Below are 22,145 nucleotides of genomic sequence, written 5' to 3' on the forward strand. Positions count from 1 at the left end.
TGATCACTGCTCGGGCACTGGCTGGGTATTGGTCATCAGGTGGTGAGCAATTGCATTGTGCATCACTTGCTTTGTATATTCTTTTATCGTTATTATTTTCTCTTCCTTTTCTGTCCTATTAAACTGTCTTTATCTCAACCCATGAATTTTAGTTTGGTTTTTTTTTCCCTGATTCTCTCCCCCCATCCAACTCAGCAGGGGGAATGGGGGGGGAGTGAGCAAACAGCTGTGTGGTGTTTAGCTACCTGCTGGGTTAAACCACATTTCATCTTCCCCCTTTTTTTTGTAGTGGTGATACCACCTGTGCAGCAGTATGGAAACTGAAGTGTCTGCAGCTGTAACTCACATGGTCAAATGCATAGATTCTATTGTAGCAATTTAACATTAAGGTATTCATATAGCGACAATTTAATTTATTTATATTTCCTTTTTCCTCCTCTCTCTTGTAGCTGTGCATCATTTCATTCAGGCGCCTTGAGTGTTTTATTATTTGCATTCATTTACTCCACTGCTGTCCCCAGTTGTTTCCTATCTTTAGGATTATAACAGTCTACCTTGGTCTTCCCCCCCCCCCCCATTCTCTTCAAGGTTTGAGATTTCTTTGCACTTGTGTGATCTGATACAACATCAGAACTTCGGAGCCTGCTGTGTGTAAATTTGACTTTTTAAAATTAATCTCCTTGAGATTTCATCAACAGTTTCAGATGATTAACCAGTCCTCTGGATATAAATGTGTGCTGGGTACTAGAAGTCTGTTTGTTCAGTGATTTCCCAATTGAAAAATAAAATGTAAAGTGAGACCATATTCATAAGTATAAGCAAGAGGGGGAGGAGAGCAGAGTTATGGTTGAGCTTTCAGCCTTAATTCTGGATTTCAAGAGCTCTGAATGCTTGGTTTGTCAGCATTAATGTTGCACTAACTTAGGGTATTTTTGCGCATTTTGCATTTTGTGTGTGTTTAATCAACTAAGCATGAAATCCTTTGCTTCTGCTTGTCCCTATTAAATAGTAGCAACAAAAGAAACGGACAGGAGATGGGTCCAGAACAAAGCAGAAATAATGGAGTATTTCACCCCAAAAAGGAGAGTGAAAAGAGAAGTACAATGAGTAGGCAAAGGCAGACTCAATGGCCAGAGGCAGCATGATGTGTTGGAGAGAGCAGTAATTCAGGGACGTTTGCTGCCCAGAGCTTCAATCTGTGATCTCCGAGCAGCACATATGTCAGAAGTGTTTGGCCACCCCCGCTATAGACACAAAATTTAATGGTTTTCCTAGAAGAAACCTCCATAGGGTTTTAAAGGGCCACTGTCTAGGAGTGTCAACTCAAATGCTGATCCACCTAAAACTGGAACCATCTGGTTGGGATAGAAATCCCTAAGCAAGAGTAGGACTGGTTAACTTCTTCCCTTAGCTTTTGCATATGATTATGCGTGCATGCACGCATGCACACAAGCAAAATGAAAGTAACAGTGGTGCTGAACATTGCAGTTTTCTGCAGACTGCAGCACCTAATTACTCCCAGTTTCCTGGGTAAATACATCCTTTTTTCCAAGACTGGCTAAATGCATACATTTTTTTCAAGATACTGTATTGCATTATTTTCAGTACTTTCAAATCTGCTCATTCATTTAAAAAAAAAATAAAAATTAACCCCTGCCTCTCCCTGCCTGCTGCTTCTCCCCATCCAATGGCTACAAAGAGAGTTTTGAGTGTGATGTTCTCAAAAATCATGAAAACTGACACTTTGTTCGACATGTCTCTCCCTTTAAAGTTATATCTATAAATAAGGTCTTGCCCTATTTGGATGAAAGGGCTCCAAAAAATATTGTTCCTATTTTGTTGCTAGCGGTGGGGCTGAAATGCACAACCCTCTCCCAAACAGCATTTCAGTGACTATGCCAGCTACCTCTGACCCTACATTTGCAGTAGTCAAATGTTTTATTTCCATCCTCTCCAACACTCCCTCCAACTGGCCTCATTTGGGTTCTGAGTTTGTTTTATAATATCTAAAAGGCAGCCTTTTTTTCAGGCTGTTAAGTTTCTCTTACGCCCTTTGGTTTGTCCAATTGGAGTGGAAAGTACTCTGGTTTTGGAAAAGAATGAGAGCTAATTGTGGATTAAAAAACTATCTCAATGTTTTTGATATTTGTGGTTTGGATTTCAGGAACGGCTTCTTTAGTTACTACTTATACACACGTTTCTTGCAGTTCTGTGCATTTCAGACTGCACTGTAATACGTGACGACATCGGAAATAATGGTGTAGCTCTAGTCCATGCTTTATAAAATATCTTGGCATGCGTTTCCTGTCCGTAATCAAAAGCAGAATATAGGATGTAATTTTATTTGCGTGGTCAATGACCTCTGAATTTTCTACTCTCACACAAGTCTTGTGTAGCTACTAGATGCAGCTGCCAAAGCAGCGACAACAGAGGTTTAGTCTCTGTAATGGATGCTTAAATAGCCCTGACTTTGTTAGGGGCCGAGTAACTTTAGGCTGCTGAGAGAACAGGAAGGCAGTGATCGGACTGTTTGTTATAGTGATATTTCCAATGCAAGAGATGTTCGTTGAGCCTGAGTAAGGAGGATTGTGAAACAAGTTCATAAAATTTAAATATGTTATTACAAGTATCTCCTAAAATGCGCTGGTAGTAATAGAACTGTAGAATTTCTCAAGTACTATACACAGTAGCTTAAATTTCAGCAACTTTTTAAAGCTAGAATGTTTAAAGTAATTTTTGTTTGGCTGGAATGAAAAAAAAATCTACTGAAGGAAATTAGCCTTGCAGAAGGACAGTCATGAACATAACAAAGATAGGGGAATCATATCAAATCAAATAAAATACGAGAGTAGTCTGGAGCGAGTTATTTCCCTGTCTTCTGGGGTTCGGTGTCTGCTGCATCTCAGAAACTTTGATACCTAACTGTGCTTACTGGTGAAGGATGAGTGGGTGGGTGGCGAGTCTGCGTATGCCGCTTTGGACATGCGAGTTGACCTGGATTTTTAATCGTACGTATAATCAACAGCACGTGCTTTTGGTGTTTGTTTTTTTTTTTTTTTTTCCTTCGATTCTCTCCTCCATCTGACTCGGCGGGGGGAGGAGGGGGAGTGAGCAAATGGCTGTGTGGTGCTTAGTTGCTGGTTGGGGTTAAACTGTGACGCTAGTTTTGAATCACCGGGGTGTCTTTAGACTTAAAAGACACTGGGGGTGAATTTGGATGCTTTTTTATGTTTTGGTTTTTTTGGGGTGGTGGGATGGGGTTTTTTGTTTGTTTTTGTTTTAAATAGCCTTTCTAGTTAAGATCTTGGTTTTAGCTGCATTGGTATAGAAATTTCTTTGAGAACTGATTGTCTCATTCTGCTATTTTATCAATTCAGTCTCAAGTGTGAGCCTTTGTAATTTTTTTTTTTTTTTTTTTGGACAGCAGAATAGTTTGTATCGAGCTGTTTCTCACTTTGAGTGGTGTTACCACATAACAGGCTTTGTATATCTCTATTCTTTTGTATTCTTCTATGAGCTTTATATTCTCTTATTCTGTTAACTAGTTTTTCTTTGAAATGTTTTTTTCCACCCTTTTGTCTTTCCTATTTGAGATCATTCTCACAGCAATATTACGCTTGGCTAACCATATAGGTTTGCTAATTTTCTGTCTAATTCCTTCTCCCATGGACCACGTTGTCTCAGCGGAAGTGGTTTCTCCATCTAGTCAGGACTAGTTTATAATGCCTGCCTCTTTCACGTGAATATTTGAATTGCTGAGGGGAGCCAGGATCACCTTGTCTGTCAGTGCTGGTAAGGGCTGTGTGCTTTGCCTTCTACATTTGCTTTGCTTGGGGTTATGGATTTATGTTTTTATTTTTGCATGTGAAAGGGTTAAAAACCACAAGAGCAAGAAAGATGTTCTAAATACCTTAGTCACTTAATTAGATCAGAAGACACCCTGGTGTGATTTAAGGATGTTGTGAATACCTTACGGTTTGATGTGATTTAGGGAGTAGCTAGAAGAACAGTTATAAGATAAGGGGGGCTCCGGGATAATCTCGTTACTGACAACTCGGCCTTGGGAGAACAGATGCACGGAACCATGAAGATAGGAAGACACAGAAGAATGGCAACAATAGCCTTGAAGGACAATGTCTGCGTGATCCTAGGACTGAGTTTGCGCAGAAGCAAGGGTCAATCAGCGAGCACAGTGAAGAAGACTGGGAGCCTTCATCTGAAGACCCCCAAAGACCACCTGAAGACCACCACGAGAGATGACTGCGCATGCGAATTGGATATTTACATATGCTAATAAGTTCCTGGAAACCTCATGTTTATGTAAACGAATTCCCGGAAATCCTATGAATATGTATGATTGTATAGTATATATTCTCTAAAAATTCATTAACTCGTTGGAGCACTTATGGTGGAGAATCCCCAGTGCTGCCCAGCGCTGCAATAAAGGATACCTGCTTAATAGTAACTTCGTCGCTATTGAGTTTCATTTCAGGGACTCTCTGAATACTCCGTTTCTCCCTTGGGGAGATTCGGACTGTGAGGAGAAGCATCCGTGAATTTTTGTATCACATGTCCATGGCTCAGCTTCTGCTTCGCTTAGTCTCTTGCTTTGGTGACCTAACATATTTCGGCCTTCTACTTCTTGAACTGTGCGTAAATGGAAGGTCTCTTGTGATACTCAAGCTAAGCTGTTTTGTCTGTGGACCAAAATCATTCTGCGTTACTGCACCTCTATTGTGTATATGCCTGTTCTACGGTGATTTCTTTTAATTGTTACAAATTTAATGCTTACTCCCTCAAGTGCAGGGTCTGCAAGATGTTAGCAACAATTTCTATCGAGGTTCCTTCTGTCCCCTCCTTTTTTTCTTTTTTTAATGGTCCTCATTTTAAGCCAATTGCTTGTCCAAGCCCTGAGTTGTGAGGCTCTGTCTTCTGTAAGCTACTGACTGCTAAAAGTTTTCTGTGCCTCTTTAGTTGATTATCTGTTTGTTCTACCATATTTCCTGATTGTCTTGAGAAAGAAGTTGTTCCTCAAAGACTTGTTCTGGTGTTGGCGAGCTCAAAACATTGGCAATTTCTCCTTTTTATTTTCTGGAGAAATGTTGACTTTCTGGCTTTGAAGTTTTAATCCTGGCAATCTTTAATTTACTGTGGGGAGCTTGGAGATGACTTGCAGCTCACAATGTGTGCAAGGGATGAGAGAATAGGATGAAGTGAATGTTCACGATAGTCCATCTCAAATATTTATGTGGATAGCTGCTATTGCGGAAGGTGGAAATTAGTGACTCGCAGTGATCTTATCTAGTCCTGTGTTCCCACTGAAAGTGGGAATTGAATTGAATTTACCAACAGTGCTTTCTACCTCATACTTAAATTGTGCTGAATACCTCTCGTGCCTGTCTCTGAAGTTTCAGTGAGCCCTTATTCACAGCTTTTCAGATGTGTACTCAACAGTTTTCTTCAATCTATAGTGAGTAAAAACTTTCCCTAAATGAAGGGCTGTGGCTCTCAGAAACTGATAACTTGTATCTTCAGGGAAACTTTTCATGAATGCTGATAATGACTGTAGGTTTAGTTTAAAAAGGGGGGGGGGGGGAGAATTTTGTGTTTCAGCAGCTTATCCAGTCATCTGTGGGATTTGGGGAAGATGCTTGTTCTTCTGCTGAGCAATTGGTTAGTTTTATGGTAGCCTTTTCTGAAGCATTGGGGACATTGGGGAAGGAACGTGGAGAATGGTGGATGGTGGTCTCTGTCTTCTAAGATGCTTGCCTGGTCTCTGGTTCACGTGACTGGAGTCAACTTGACTGGTAGATTTGAGATCAAGATGGTGTTGGGGGGCGTGTGTTGGCTTTGTTTTTATTTGGCTGTGGGGTGTGTGTGCGTTTTCTTGTGTTGTTTTTTGTTGTTTTGTTTTGTTTTGTTTTGTTCTTTTCTTTCCCCTGAGGTCAGACTGTCAGGGGCATGTTGCTTCTTCCATTTCCAGTGTGCTGGGAGGTGGTTTGCCCACTGGGCAGTATATTTCACCTGCTCAGCTACCTGACTGTGGAGCTTGGGCATTGATGATACCCTCATATTGCCATTCTGTTTGTGACATTTGATCTAGTCTCCTGATGGCTGAAGTATTTTAGTGTAACTGAAGTTTCTGGTCTGTTTTATAGCAATATTTGGGTAAAATTAATGGCATACAGGTTAATGCATTGAATATTCTGGTGATCATTTCCATCTTTTAGCTGTGGCGTAACTGCACTTTGGAAAATTAGTACCAGAAGCAGTGATGATACTTGTTATAAGCAAATTACTCAGCTGAATGTGATCCATTTTTTCTGCCTGAGCTCCAGTCATTATTTTGGCTAATGCTTATGCATTGCTAATTTGACTATTTCGTACCACGTATTATGAAATCCACTGTCTGCTTCAGTTGTCTTGCTGCTTGCTGTGTGTGCTGCACGAGTGGTCACAAAAACCCCACATCCTACAGAGCTATTCCGTGAAGATTGCATGCCGCTTTAAGACACAGATGTTGACTGATTGCTGTGTGACACAGTATGGTTACAAAGCAGTCTTTGCTTATTAAAACTCAGAAGAGAGTGCCACTGACAGTATGTGTGGTTTCGTGTAAAATTACTAAGAAAAATCCTGCTAAGTTTGGGAGAGTGATTATAAACCACTAATTTCCTATGAGAAATGCTGGTGATTGCACTCTCCCTTCCAGGAGTGTGGGTTGGATACTGGGAGTCTATGTGGTCCTTCTCTGCCCTTAGTTTTCAAGTGGACATTCGGCTATTAAATATGTTGTCACTTTCTTTTTACTAATCTCTCCAAGCCTTTTCCAGAAATTCATGGAGAATTTAAAAGAAGCAAAGATTACCTGTTCTTCTTAAACTTATACTGGTGTTTCTCAAAAAAATTTGCAGATTCAGTTGGTCTTCTGTATGTGTCTGTTTTCAAATAGTCCTTTCTGTTCCCCAGCGCTGTCTAGCGAGACCGTTACCAATGGTTAGCTTATCTTTAACTGCTAGTAGCAGCTTGTTTCCTCCAGGTCAGGAGAGTGAGAAACAGCTGTGATTTCTGAATGTAGGTGTAAAAGTTCACTACCTTGTCCTAAAGTGGCTGAGCTGTTGCCAGCAAAAGGTAGATAATTGTTCCCTGGATAATGTAAGTGTACTTCACTAGCTATTGTGATTTATGTGTGTTTAAATCTTGCTTGATATTGTTGTGTCTGACTGATGGACTCTGGGCATAAATAATATTAAAATGCTATTTTGTCTCTTATCAGATGCTAAATGAGTGGGAATACAGAAGTTTAACAGACTGGCATAAGTTATGATATCAATACAGTATTTGAAAGCTGTAATTCAGTACAGGAAGTGGGCTCTTGCAGATAACATTAAATTGAGCGTTAAAAACATGGTTTGATGTGCTCTGGATATGTAAACCAATTTAGTTGTTTAAGCTTGTACACAAAGAGATTTCCTAGATGCCAGTTCAATGCAGGAAGTTAATGAAACCCAGAAATTGGGTATGTTGCAATTAAAAAGAGAACAGATTAGCTGGGTTCTAAAGGAGAAATCTGTATCCCCTTGGAAATTAAATGCTTTGGGTTTTAGTGAATTTTAAATAAATGACCAGTGCAGCATGAATGCATGCTGAATGAAATAACAAGTGAAGTCTGGAACCATGGGGTGTTGTGAGTATGTCTGTGTGTGTAACTCAACACAATATTTCAAGGATGTTAGCTTGACATGCAAACTGAGAAGTGACAAAGCTATGACTGTTCAGGAAAGCAGACTGCTATCACTGGGTAAAGCTTACTAGCCCTTTCTTTTCTTTAGCAAAAAAGCAAACATGGATGCCAAAAATGTGATAGTGATGCAGTTAGATAGATAAAGGAACAGCCGTTATTTATCTATAGCATAACAGAGGTCTTTTCCCATCTCTCCTCTAAAAATGCTATTGAAATAATACTTCTGGTTCTCTCTTTAAAAACAAACAAACAAACAAAAAACCCTGACAACTTTTAAATCTCTCTGAATATCTGGTTTCAGAGACCACTACAGAATTTGGGGCTCTTTTCTTGGAAGAGTGACATGAAAGAGGACAAGAAATAATTTGTGTAGAGGTGATAAATCAGATGCTCCTGGATGACCTTTCAGATATCTTCTTCTCTTTAACAAATGTTGCACATTTTTTCATAGTACATAATGGGACATTATGCTACAAGATAGTTCTGGAGTTAAGAATTTAATAGCATTTGAAAGATTAAACATTTATATGGGTTTTTAAATCATATTTGCACTGAACAACTAACACTTTTAGAGAAGATATTAAACCTCAGGTTTTAACAATATAACCTACAAACACTATTTCATAGTCCTATACATGTATAATTAAACTCTCCTTTGTACATTTTCTCTTGGCAGCCACCATGAGACATTACAAACTTATATGGAAATTACTTTTTTGCTCTTTCTATTAAAACAAAGTCCCTAAACATCTATCCCTAAAAGCAATGAGCTTTTGTGAAGTTGCAGTCTATGTATACTTACTCAGCCCTGTTTAGCATTTTTCTACTCTCTCCTGAAGGTTCTGCCCTAGAAAAAAACCCAGGATTTAAAAAAAAAATAATCTCACCTCCCCTTTGACAGATGCATCTATTAGTAAACTTAGCCCAGTTTAACACATAATCAGCCATCACTTTTTGGTTATGATCCAATGCAGAAGATATGGAATAACTTTTACAGCAGTATCTTTATAACTGGTGGAGATGTGCGTGATTAGTTAGACTTAAGGTTCCTAAGTTAGACTTAAGGAACCTGCACTAAAGAGAGACTGAAGTTCACAAAAACAGCCTGCGGAGCCCCTCTGTCACCCACAGAGCCTCTGTATGTGTCCTACAAAGGGCAATAATTATCTTTGACAGAACTGCAGGTTAATAAATGTCATTGGGGCCCATAAGAATTGTGTCTGGTTGCACAAGAACTGCCACAGTGTCTGGAAAGTGAGAAGCAGAGACTTTCATCAGCTCATCTATTCCTTTATATTTTTCAATATGACATCAAGAAGTTGTCGCAAAGATGCCTTGCTGATGGGGACAAATTGAATCCCTTTTAAAGACTGGCTGCAATGGGCCTGACACACAGCCTCAGGAGCTCTGGTGAGCTTCAAAGAATTTTACGTGGCCTTCAGCCTGATATCCTTTAAGTGGAAACTCTGTTTGAAGGAGTTTATGTTGTACCATGAACTCAATTGGCCTTTCTCACTTAAGTACCAGAGTAGAATATTTGCTGTGGCTTTGTAGAGTCTGTGGGATACGTATAAACTGACATCAGTGAATAAAGCTAGAAGGCATGTTTACTCCTTTTAGCTATAGACACACATATAAGGGCAAACCTTCTTGAAAAAAATTATTTTTAAAATCTGTTGCCTTTGTTCAGCTTAACTACTACAGTAAATGTTTTTATTCCTAAAATATTTCCTTTCGTGTTTTTATAAGGTGTTGAAGGAATTTCTTAACTTTCCCTTAACATATCTTTTGCTTCTTTAAACCAACGAAGACTGTTTTGGCAGCATGTATAATAATTTATCATCTGTACAGAAAGAACCCAATAAAAGTTCTGCAGTCAGTGAGCTATCTTTTTATAATCACGTTTTCTTTGGACAACTTGCTATTTGCAATAGTGCCTTGCTGATGTCTGCTCAGTTTTTCTGCTCTTCCAGTAGTCCTCAATGAGAGAGCCTGGGTAGTCATGTAGACCAACTAGGTTAGAGTTGTAAAGACTGTGTTTCTTTATCCAATGTAGTGATTGGCTTGTGGTTAAGATGGAAAAAAGTCAATTAAATTAGCAATGAGCTCCAGTTCAGGTGTGGAGACTCAGGTTTCTATTGCTGAAGGGTCAAGAGCTGGGACTATGTAAAAACAGAACGTGTGAGAGAGGAGTGGTTGCACAAACATGTTTTTCCTTCCTTGCTATTGCAGATGTATTCCTCTGCTGTGAAGGTAGCAGATATTGGGGAAAAAGATATTTATATGTATTGGGGTGGGGGGACCTATCTTGGACATTAGTGGGTAATTATACCCCATACCTTAAATATAAACTTCCTAGCTTTCCCAGAATGACATATTTTTACATTTGTTTACATAAAAGTTTTCCATATTACATACAAAGAAGGGTCTGATGAACCTTACTAAGGGCTTAAGGGACCTTTTCAATGGGTTTGGCCTAATTTGGCAATACTGTTTAAGAGACATGAGCAGAACTCTGAAGTAGGCTTTATGTAAGTGATTTTTATTCTTTATATTGTCATTAATTCATACTTCTCCAGGGAGAGATCTGCATTTTTATGACTAGAGCTATGTCCAGCAAAATGTATTTCTTTACGAGCTGTACTCTTTAACAGTTGATATTGTAAGGTAGGATGAGTGCCGTCCTCCTTCAAAACACGTGCCAAAGCAAGCCCAGGAAGGACATCAACGGAGCAAAGTTCTTTGATTCTTTCCTGTGACAACAGGGAGAGCCTGGCCAGCAGCTGCTCAGGAGCTGCAATGATGTTCACACCAGGTATTGCATGAAATTAGCACAGGAAGCAAACTCATGCATACCCAACTGCGGAGTTGAGTAGAGCACGTGCCTATCTCAATGTATGCGCACTGTTCATGCTATTCAGGAAATGGAAGTCACTTTCCTCAATCCAGCTCTATGAGGTTTAGGTGAAAAGTTAATGGGTATATTTATGTTTTCTTATAAAGCTCTTATAGATTTTAGTTGAGCTGATCGTAGTCTATTAATTACTGGTTTTGCCAAAATAGTAAGTTGGAACAATAATCTGCTTCTCTCTAGCACCTTTAAATTTATAAACTTGAATTTTAGTACCTCGTTGAAGAAACATTTGCAAAAAAGTAACTTCTTCCTTTTCTCCCCCCCAGCAGTGTTTTAGAGCACTTTGCTGCAGGGGACCGCCACCACCACGACCTGAATATGACTTGGTTTGCATAGGCCTCACTGGTTCTGGCAAGACAAGTCTTCTGTCACAGCTTTGCAGTGAAAGCCCGGAGAATATAGTGTCTACCACAGGTAGGATGCTGCCTTTATTCCATGGTGTGCTGTAACGTTGCCCAAAGGTAACTTCTGAAACACATAGCAAAGGCAGTAGAGAACTTCAGCTTGGTTATCTTGCTTTTGAAAGTACCTAATGGATTGCTTTGAAGTTACCACTACTTAGTCTTTCAGTGTTTGGTCATGCACTGGGGAATATCCATGAAAACATACAATTTGGAATATGTCAAAAGTCAGAACATACATTGTGGTGTAAGTAGACTCTTTGGAAACGGACATTCACAGCTTACTGTAGACAGACCTTAAAAGGTTTGTTTCTTCTCTTTTGTTTTTTAAGCAGTTGTCTTATACAGATAGAAAAAAAGAAGAATGTCATATAAAATAGAATGGGACAGTGATGCTCTGAAATTTACATTGGGGTTTATTTCTTCTCATACTTGGTCAGTACTGCCTTGTGGTATATGCTAGCAACCAAAAGAATAAATGTAATGGAAATGTTTATTTCTGGTGATAATCCTTTCTTTTAGATCAGCAAAGAGACATGTTTATGTAGTAAGGGCAGATTGAGATCAGAGAATCAATTTACAAAAAGCTCCAGTGGCATTGAGAAGATACACAAAACCAGACACAACAACCACAGCTAAAAGGTTTCTTAAGTTCAAAAAATTTGAATATGCATGCTGATATAGATGAACCAGAATGCCTAATATTGAAAAGGGTATTTTGATTAAAAATAAAAACCACCAGAAAAAAACCAAAAACATACTTGTAGTGTGAGGAAAAAGGAATACCTGGCTGCAGAGTTCAGAAAGAGGACAGATTAGGTCATAGAGATGGAAGAAATCTGGTTCTGTGGCTACAACAATTTAGTAAGGTTGATTGGGTGAGGGAACAGATAGTGAGTGTTGTGCGAGTAACTTGTGTATATAGTTATATGGCTTTATATTGTAGCTGTGGTTCATGGGCTTGAATTTTATGATTGTCCCTTAGCAACCCTAACTGGTTTTCAGTGTATCCTTTTATAAATACAAGAACATAAGGTTATTTAATACAACTGTAAGTAAACAAAGTAAAACAGGTACAATAAAATAGTGGGTTTTTTCTGCGATGAATAATTAACCCATTGCCTTCATAGTGGTGTTATTAGGAATGTTAACGTGATCTGACACTTCATTGTGTGGAGAAGATGTCAATGCATAACTCAAAAGGTTAGAAGGAAATTGTTGAGTAACTCAGTCTTTTTTTTTTTTTTCTGCCCCCCTTTATCTTTAGAGTTCACCTGAAATTAGTGCAAGTTCACCTGGACTCTGAAAGCAATAGTAACAGCAATGTAATATATCAGTATAGATCTATCAAAGGAAATAATGAAAATATGATTTATTTTAAAATTAAATTTCTTATATGTTTCTAGATAGTTGCAACAAAATACCATCATTTAGTTAGGCAACTTGAGGAATGAAAATGGATTCTAGGCAGCATCCAAATCAAAATGATGCATATCTAGGCTATTCAGCTTATAATAAATCTACCCATATGTACCATATCTGTGCTATATTAGATAATATGGTTGAGAATCCAAGAATATAGTGTGACAACTTCTCCACTCAGTTTTCAAATTATAACCTGTATTTTTGCTTTTCTCATCAACACCACTCAGGTCCATTCCAGTTTTTACTCCTTTCTAGGAAGAGAAAGAGTAGATGTAATTTTTCCTATATAAAGTATTATATACACTTACATGTATGCATGCACTAAACATGCAGAATCTAGTATGTAGTATATTGAAGGACTGCTGGAAGCCTTTCATATTCCCTTTCTCTTGGCTGTCTGAATTTCCAGTTAAGGGAAAACATCAAACTTTAATAAAGATTTTTAGTTTTAAGCATATAATAGGCTAATAGAGGATTCATAGATGCTTCTAGTGTGCTTGTAACCATTTTAATACATACCGCTCAGGTCTGTAAAAGGATCTTTCTGTTAATAACATTTATAGACAGGATTAATATTCTAGGTGTAACCAAAACCTGTGAAGTTTAAATGTAAGAAAACAGTGATTTGAATTGCACGTTGTCTTCCACATCTCCTAAAAATTGCAGAAGGATCACTTCATATTACTGGTAATCTGAAATCTAAACTTTAATTCCAGATGCATTAAAAGATCATTTTATAAAGGTATATTCCGTACTAACTCCTTACCAAGTGGTAGATGGCCTGGATGGAAGTTTTGTGCTGCATTTAATGTATGCCAGCTATTGAATAGTATCTTTGCAAATTTCATTGCTCATACTGATATTTTTTTTCCCCCATCTTATAACTGATATTTTTAAACATCATATTGAAACAGAATTTCCCATGCAAAATCCTGGTTCTTGGTGAAAAAAGTAGTCTTTTCTGAATGTATGCAACTGATTTTAAATGGCCTCTTTAACAAATAACTTACTAATACTCTTTATTTCTCTTTTTAGGTTTTAGCATAAAAGCGGTGCCATTCCAGAATGCCATCTTGAACGTAAAAGAACTTGGAGGTATAGCGTTTATTCATTTAATTATAAAAACATACAGTGTCTAAATCTCATCATACCAAACTGTTAGTTGTTTTAAATTTAGAAATGATAAATTTAAAAATTCCAGTGTGGCTGGCATTTAAAACCCATGTTTCACCACAGCAGATAAAGTTGAGAGAAATTGAACAAATGCTGACTAGAAAGAACAAAAAGTAAAAAGCAGAAGGCTGATAAGTATCTGGTGTATCTCCTTCATGTCATTCCTCAGATTGCAGAGGTTAAGTCATACAGAAATACAAACTGGGCTATAATTTTAGTATGGCTCATGTGGCAGCTCAGGGAAGTGTGTTCCTTGTGTTTATTGTACGTATAAACTTTTACTTATGAGCACTAGCTCAGGTAAGCTATATATAGCTTTCAAATCAAACATAAGCCTGCTTGAATTACTTGAAAAGGAGCTCTTGCTTTATTTACTGATCAAGTTGAACTGCCTGTTCTCTAAGTTTCTATTTTGATATACTAAGAATCCCTTCCTGCTCCATGAGAAACTAAAAAACCCACACATTTTCCTCCAAAAATTTAGTCTATAAAATAATGCATGTAATTTAGATTACTGTGAAGATGTGCCGTGCCCTAGTCCACATTCTTTCAGAATGTACTCTTACCAGGATAACTTGAAATATCTCTCTATATTATGCAACTTGGTTGAGTAATGGTATAGAAAGAAATTACAGATTTGATGATTTCCTGTTATGGTGCAGCAATCCCTAGTGGGGAACTAAGGGTGAAATTGTGTACGATGAACATACAGGAGAATGGGGAAAGACTGGAAAAATAAGGCAGATGATAACATTTGTTGTTCAGGAGTTTCTAACAGCGTTTTGCTGATAGGAGTTTGGGATGCTGAGGTTTAATCTCAAGACAGATAATGAAGGTGCAAAGGCAATAGGAAGCTGCTTCTCTGGTTCTAACAGGCATCTTTCCAGCCTGGAGACACAGTGCCTGAAATCACCATTTATTTAGTATGTTTATTCAGTTATTCACTGTTGTAATGCTGTCAAAACAGAATGCAAAGTCATGGTGTCAGTTGTGATGTGGATACTTATTCAGGCCTAAATCAAGATTGTAGGCCCATTCTAGAGGCCAACTAATAATTTACAGTTGTTTTTTTTAGAATAAGTCTATTTTATATTTTAGTTTGCTATCTTGTAAATGCAGACTTAGAAACTACTGGTGAGATGCCAGTAAAAATACTAACAACATGTTATAGGGTTTAGTAACTTTCTCTGGTTTACATACTAAAAGATATTGTCATATGTTTGTGTTACGTTTTTGTAATCCACCCAAAGGCCTTTTTCACAAACCTAGAGAATCAAAATGTTGTGTAGACATCTTTGAAATTTCATTTAAGACAAAATGTGTTAAGTGCTTAGCAAGAGCAGAGTGGTAAATATTGGGGATGCTTGAGTTTGCAGCTGGTTGAGCATGCCCAGGAAAAGAGAGATGAGAACTGTCCTCCCCACTGCTGTTCCTCCTTAGGCTTCTTTACCAAAGTAATGAATTCACACTCTTAGGCCAGCTAAATTAATTGTCTAGGTGAGAGCTTGAGAAAAAATAACTTTAAATAGGATTGGTTAAACAAAGCATGTGTATTTTGTCTTAATTTGGAAGTAAAGGGCAAAAGAAGAGAGAGTAGGAGGGGGAGTCACACTGTCGTGCGATCCAAATTGAATGGAAAATATGAATCCTTGGAGAAGATGGCAACAGTTATCAGGTAGTATCTGCCTTGTGAAAAAATGAGGGAGGAGGGAGAAAATTATGTTGAGCTATTAATTAAATTTAATATTTTAATAGTTATGGGAAAACCACCATCTTCCTTTGTTCTGTGAAGAAGGAGGGGAGTACTGAACACCCTTTTAGCAACATAGCCTGGCAGAGCAGCTAAAATTTCATCTAGTTAGTCATCAGAAAACTGATCCCACAAGTAAATGTCAGCCTAAGTCATCCTGACAGGGATGTACTAACACAAAGCAATAAAATCTCCATACTGTATTTGACTAAAAGACAGTTGACACCTCTACAAAATCTAGTTGTGGAGTGCATGCAATGCCATCTGCGACATAGCTGCATCTAACAGTTTACAGAAAGTCTTAGCAGATGAAATTTTTAGATGACCCTGATGAGCTGTCCAAGCTGTGAGTCGCAGAGAGATATTCAGCTTCCAAAAGCATTAAAGCTAGATCTGTTTGCTATCAATCATACTCAGCCTGCTGTTCAAATGGTGCCTAAGCCCAGTCTCTGTCACATAATTTCCTCATTTCGTAGATAAGAGAGATCATTTGCACCTGCTTATGGATCTTAACTTGAGTCCTGAGGAAAAACAGATAAGGATTCAGCGGTAGCCATCTTTCCACTGTTCTTTGAAAACATTCTTTTTCTACAATTAGCTTTTTACAGTGTGAATAGATAACCTGTTGCCTTTCTTACTCAACGCAAGTAGGAGCCATGTAAGCAACACCTATCAAAGCTATGTACAATAAGATAAGCAAAACACAAAATTTCCTAGTTACATTTTTTGTGGGGTGGGGGGCTGCTTTTTGTTGATGGGATGCTTTGTGGAAAGAAAAGTAGAAACTTTAGTTTGCTAAAAATTAATAAAAAGATACCTACGTTTTATGACACACACACCCCCCAAAAAAATATTTTTCATTCTAGCCAGAAATGGCTTTGATCCTTTCAAAGGCTAAAGCAGATTCAAACTTTGTGAGCCAGTCAGCAGAAGGGCTAGACAGACAGAACTAACACAGCTGTGGTATGTCTACTAATCTTAAGTGCCATAGAGATAGATGCATAAAGATCATTTTGAGATTTATTTGAGATTACCTGCACTGTTACCAAAGGTGTGACTGCAGCTCAGAGGAGGGTACATCTGAGCCTTGCTGGGTATTGACAGCAGTTGTCAGCTTGGGGAGTTGTGGTGCTGCTTCTGAGATCCTGGCTGTTATTGAATTCTTCAGCAGAGGTGGAGGGAGGGCAGAGATGGGGTAATAGGTAGAAAGGAAACTGGTAAGTGATTTTCTTGTTGCCAGCCATTCACTTTGCTTGCCCTAGAGGACTTACTGTGTGTTTGTGCCTTTAAAAATTAAAAAAAACAACAAAAAAACAAAAAACAGAGGTGATTTTGAGAATGGCTGTCATACATAAAGTCCAGTTAATGTAGTCTGCCACCTACTGCAAACTATTAAAGCTTCAGACTTCAATAAATCTGCGAGCATATTGCAGGGCACATATTTTATCTTCCTTTTATAATAATCTGTAAGATTTTTTATAAACTTTTATGATCTTTTAATTGACTTCATGGTCCTGACTAGAACAGGAGATTTTTGTTTCAAATTGCATGTTTTATTTTAAGATGGTAATGTAATACACATGCTGAAGTAGATCAAACTGACTTTTTGCAAGCAAGTGTAAATATGGTGTTTTTAAATCTTCCAAGTGCTTGCAACCTAAATGTTGTTCTAACAGTTTTAAATATCTTAATAGGTGAAGATTCAAAGTTGGAGACATCACCTAAGTTATCTAATAGGGAAAATACTGAAGGCTTGACTTCCAGATTAATCTCATTGAGGAAGCCTGGAAGGCAGACAGGAGATGACAGAGATGGTTTCCATAAACTTCAGTTTGATAAGAAAAGTAGAAATAAGCACAATATTTTATGCGTATTTCTGTTTTTTGTATATATTGAGGATAAAGGGAGAATATTTATTCCTCAGCGTTTTTGGGATTTTCTTTTATGCTGTTTGTTCAGAGTGTTGTTGAATTTCTGCAATGAATATAGGTGATCTAGCAATCTCAAAATGTTCCTCCTTGAGGGAAAAATACCTGCCAATTCCCTGCTGCCATGCTTTGTGTATGTTTGCAGGAGTACAGTCCCTGAAAAGCTGGAGAAAGCAGGCTATGATCTCTTGGTCTTAAACCCTAGGAAGCAAAAGTCCTGGAAATTTTTAACCTTGAGGAAGGTTTTGGCTTAGCAGCTGTATTGCTGCTTAGCAATAAGCAGTAGCAATACAAAATAGACATCGAAGGGTGACTGACATTACACCCACGGGAAACTTCTGTATCTGTGTGTGGATGTGTCTGTCAATGTGGACAAATTGCATGTACATACAAAGTGGGTATCTTAGAAAGGATTTATAACTTTATTTGTAATAAAAAGGAGAAAACAGGTTGAAAAATAGCTCATGAAAAAAACCCAAAAATCTATATGCTGTATTTCTTCAAGGGGATTACTGGGATATCTAAACAGAAAGTATGCCCGAGATAGATAAGAAGCAGCCAGATCTCTTAAAAATGTGTTAAGATTTCTAAGATTTCAAGCATCTTCCTGATTACCTAAGAAAACATGACAGTTTTCCTTGTGAGGAAGTGATGGAAAGTGAAGTTATAAATCCTATGTAGATTTAGAAACAGTTATTTCAAAAGCCTTTTCATAAGGTTTTTCAGGGAGGGGGTAGGGTATATTTTAAAATTTTGCAAGAACATACAAGAGTTGTTTGTTTTTTTTTTCCTTTCCCTTCCTTCTTACTCCCCCACCAATGGGGCAGTCTTTCAGGCAAGAAGATTTTTGTGGTGCAGTTGACATATTCCTTGTCATCTTTTAATCTTTTTGCTAGTTATAAACTGTCTATTTAATATCAGTAGAGGAATTAACTATGTAACTTTTTATCAACTATATAAACTTCAAAATAGGTAGGTGTCTTTATTTCAGGTGAGTGGATGTTATATTTGAAGTGGCAGAAAAACTGGTTGCAGCCTGCATGCTTTCATGGCCCCAGGTTAACTATTTTTGGTGGGAAGGAAAAATAGTTCTTCCCTGGATTGAGAATATAACTTCTCTGGAGCTGTGATGTATTCCTCCTCCTGTTTTGAGGTGAATAAGAGGGTAGACTATCTTAAAGCAAGGGCTGTGTGACATTTGTCTATCTCTAGTAAGAATATCCTCTATCTCAAAGTAAGAATAGTGTCTGTAAAGGATACTTGCAGCACATTTCTGCAAATCACTGTCTTGCAGACATGTCAAGCTTTCTACTAGAGTATTACTGCTGCTGTTCACTTTTTAGTGTTAGTCCCTGTGAGTGTAGTGCCAGATTCAGACATACAAAGAATAGCCCATATCCAAATCATAGTGTAGATAGTTTGATAGCTGTCCAATACAATCTTTTAATTTTTTTTTCCCCTACCTCAATGTTACAAACATATGCTGCTCTCCAGGGGAGACAAAAGCTTTCTATAGATAACCTTATTGCTTAGCTTCTGTTGAGATGGCTGAGTGCTGCTGAACTGTGTCCTAAAAATTACTGTGGCACATAAGCCTGTATAGTCACTCATGTGTCTACTGTTGGGCTCTTCCAGAATCCTTAGTGTGGTTGACAGAACAAAAGTAGTTGAAATGAATGCCTTTGCATGTTGTCACTGTTCAACTCACTACTGTATCACCATTCTCCTCATTAAGTGTCTAATTACAACTTTAATAGGCTTTCCTGACACCTTTTTTCCAGTTATGAAGTGTTTGCCTGATAGTTTGGAGATGAACTGGAAGACCTTACCATGCTCAGAAATGAGCAACTGCCATGACAGAAGCTACAGGTTATGGCAAGGAGCTGCAGGGCTAAGGAAAAAAGAATGGGCAAAGGTTTATATATTAATACCAAGATATTTCAGTGAGAAGGTATAGGGTTAGGCTAGGTGGCACTGGAAGCATGGTAGTTCTGCCAGTACTCATTAATGGAGCAGAAATTTTCAGGGATAAAGAACTGCATTGAGTCAAATTCCTTCCTTATTTAAGCAATGTTAGTTTGATGTTTGTGTGTGTGTTGGATTTATGGTTGCTTTTTTACTTTTTATTCTTTCAATGATGTATATTTAGGAGAGAAAATCTAGTCCATTGCTTTTATTGTTCGAAGTAGAAGGGTTATTTTCAGATACAAGTGTTAAATCTGTTTAACTATACTTGTTTTAATTAGTTCTTATTATTGTCTTGAAAGGGACTGACAATATCAGGAAATATTGGAGTCGTTACTACCAAGGATCCCAAGGGGTAATATTTGTATTAGACAGTGCCTCCTCTGAAGATGATCTAGAAACTGCTAGGAATGAACTGCATTCTGCTCTCCAGCACCCACAGTTATGTACTTTGCCGTTTTTAATACTGGCCAATCATCAAGACAAGCCAGCAGCTCGCTCCGTACAAGAGGTATGTTAACGTGGCAGCATCTTGCCTGTTTGTATTTACTGTCTGCACACCACTGACCCAGTATTACATATTACCCTGACATCCTAGTTAAGGACTGGCCTCATTTACTCTTCTCTGTAAGTACACAGACCAAGAACAGTCCCAGCCCCTAAGAACTTAGTCCTATGCACTCTATACAGGCTTAGTTGTTCTGGAAAACAGACAAGTAATACTTGGATACAAACACAGTTCTCCTGCTTTCACCATATTTTGCTTAAGGAAGAAAAGATGTTTTTAAACTACTCTTATCAAAAGCTGCTGGGACAGTGATTTTTTGTTTTGTTTGGGTTTTTATTTGCTATTAGTTTTAATCTTGCACTATCCCATTACTCCATTCTTTGCAACTGCTTAAACCAATAGATTGCGGTCATGGGTAGTCTTTTATGTAAAAGCTTTTTTCTTAACTGTTATGTACTGATGCGAGGGCAGAGTTGCAACTCCTGTTCTGAAGTCCTCAACCTGTTCTGATTTTCTTATTTTAAGGAGTAATGTCTTTGTCTAATTTGTAGCTATCACATAGTAAATTATATAATTGTTCTATTCAGTGTACCTTTTGCTCTTAAGTTTCTGAAAAATTCTTATTACCTACATTCCTGTTGTGTCACATACCTTTGAGGAAATGCTGAAAGTTACTGATTCTTTATGAGAAGCTCCACTTATTCTTCTGAAGTTGTAGGAAGAAATTAAACTTTGTGTCATTCTGTTCATAAATGTCATTTAAAGGACTCTTCCCATTAAAGATTGTATGTGAAATCTCCTGTTTGTTCCGTGAGTGGTGGTTTTTACTACGGCAGAGTCAAAACTGTTTCATCACCTTACTGTGCTGCTTTGTATTTAAAATTGTTGCTTTCTTAGATGCTCTTTTGTCTAAAATATGATCTTTCTGAAGAATTCCAATTCAAATTCAATGCAAAAATTATTGATCTGTAGGAAAACTGCTATTTGTACGGTATAGTTTTTTGTACGTTCTGTATTGTTTTATTGCTATTTATGCCTCTTTAGTTAGCAAAAAGAAATAGAGGATAAAATGTTAAGCTTATTATGTGTTAAGAAGGAGAAATGTAAATGTGACTGGGGTATAGTGATGGTTTTAATATCAGAGGAAGAGAGTGAGAATCCCACGGTGTTTTGGTTTTACTTTTTTCAGAGAGCTATGCAGATTACGATTTCCATCAACGGAAATGCTTTTTTCACATGATTTAAGTATTTTTAAGCCTTTATTATTTTACTACTTTTTTCCTTTTTAAAACCTCCAAATTGGGTTTACAGTTAACTGAAGATTTTGATTATAAATCTCATTTAAGAAATGTTCTTCCTCCGGTTTCATGAGAATAGTGAATACAGGAGAGGAACAATGTCTTTATGCCACGTGACATATGCCGGTTAGTTTGCTTTACAGCAAGTTATAGACTTAACTCTCCATTTTGCAGTTGAGCCCCTGTGGATGGACTTTTGGGCCTGTACTGAATCTTTTGTGTATTTAGAGTTAGCATTTCTTCTCTTTTATTGACAGTACCCTCATTTTCTCCTTATCCCTCTGCATCATTACCAATTGCTTGATATCTCAGTAGAGGAATAGATCTTTATGTGCTTACAGTAGCATTTAAATATGTTTATACTGCATGCTCTTCATAAAAAAAAAAAAATCTTTCAGTGTATTTTCATAGTAAACAAGTCTTGCTACTTTGAGTCTGTATGAAATGCTGAATACAAGAATTTTGTTAAATGCATGTAGCTTATGCATATTTTCAGAAAAAAAAACCACCCTTGTAGCAGGAGCTCAGTGTATGTCTTTGAAATTCTTTACTTAAGAATAGTGGAAAACAAAATTACAAAAAAGAAATGAAGGAGAATGTCGCAAAGTTAGAATTATAGAATCATAGAATCGTTAAGGTTGGAAAAGACCCTTAAGATCATCGAGTCCAACCGTTAACCCAGCACTGCCAAGTCCACCACTAACCCATGTCCTCGAGCACCACGTCTACCCTTCTTTTAAATACCTCCAGGGATGGGGACTCAACCACTTCCCTGGGCAGCCTGTTCCAGTGCCTGACAACCATTTCAGTGGGTTTCAGAAGTTTTTCCTAATATCCAACCTAAACTTCCCCTGGCACAGCTTGAGGCTGTTTCCTCTCGTCCTATCACTCCTTACTAGGGAGAAGAGACCAACCCTCCCACCTCGCTACAACCTCCTTTCAGGTAGTCGTAGAGAGCAATAAGGTCTCCCCTCAGCCTCCTCTTCTCCAGACTAAACAACCCCAGCTCCCTCAGCCGCTCCTCATAAGACTTGTGCTC

General features: G+C 37.9%; 1 protein-coding gene across 1 annotated transcript in view; it reads left to right on the top strand.

The window, feature by feature from the left end:
* Positions 1–22,145, top strand: part of LOC148054125 (ADP-ribosylation factor-like protein 15) — a 184,542-nt gene that overhangs the window by 7,358 nt on the left and 155,039 nt on the right. Inside the window, exons 2-4 of the mRNA XM_087770887.1 lie at positions 10,925–11,072; positions 13,520–13,579; positions 19,603–19,811. Of these exons, the coding sequence (XP_087627013.1) occupies positions 10,925–11,072; positions 13,520–13,579; positions 19,603–19,811 (417 nt within the window). The remainder of the gene's footprint in view (positions 1–10,924; positions 11,073–13,519; positions 13,580–19,602; positions 19,812–22,145) is intronic.

This window comes from Nipponia nippon, unplaced genomic scaffold, assembly GCF_047370975.1.
Source record: "Nipponia nippon isolate SJK-2023a ecotype South Korea unplaced genomic scaffold, ASM4737097v1 scaffold_34, whole genome shotgun sequence".
NCBI classification, from domain to species: Eukaryota; Metazoa; Chordata; class Aves; order Pelecaniformes; family Threskiornithidae; genus Nipponia; species Nipponia nippon.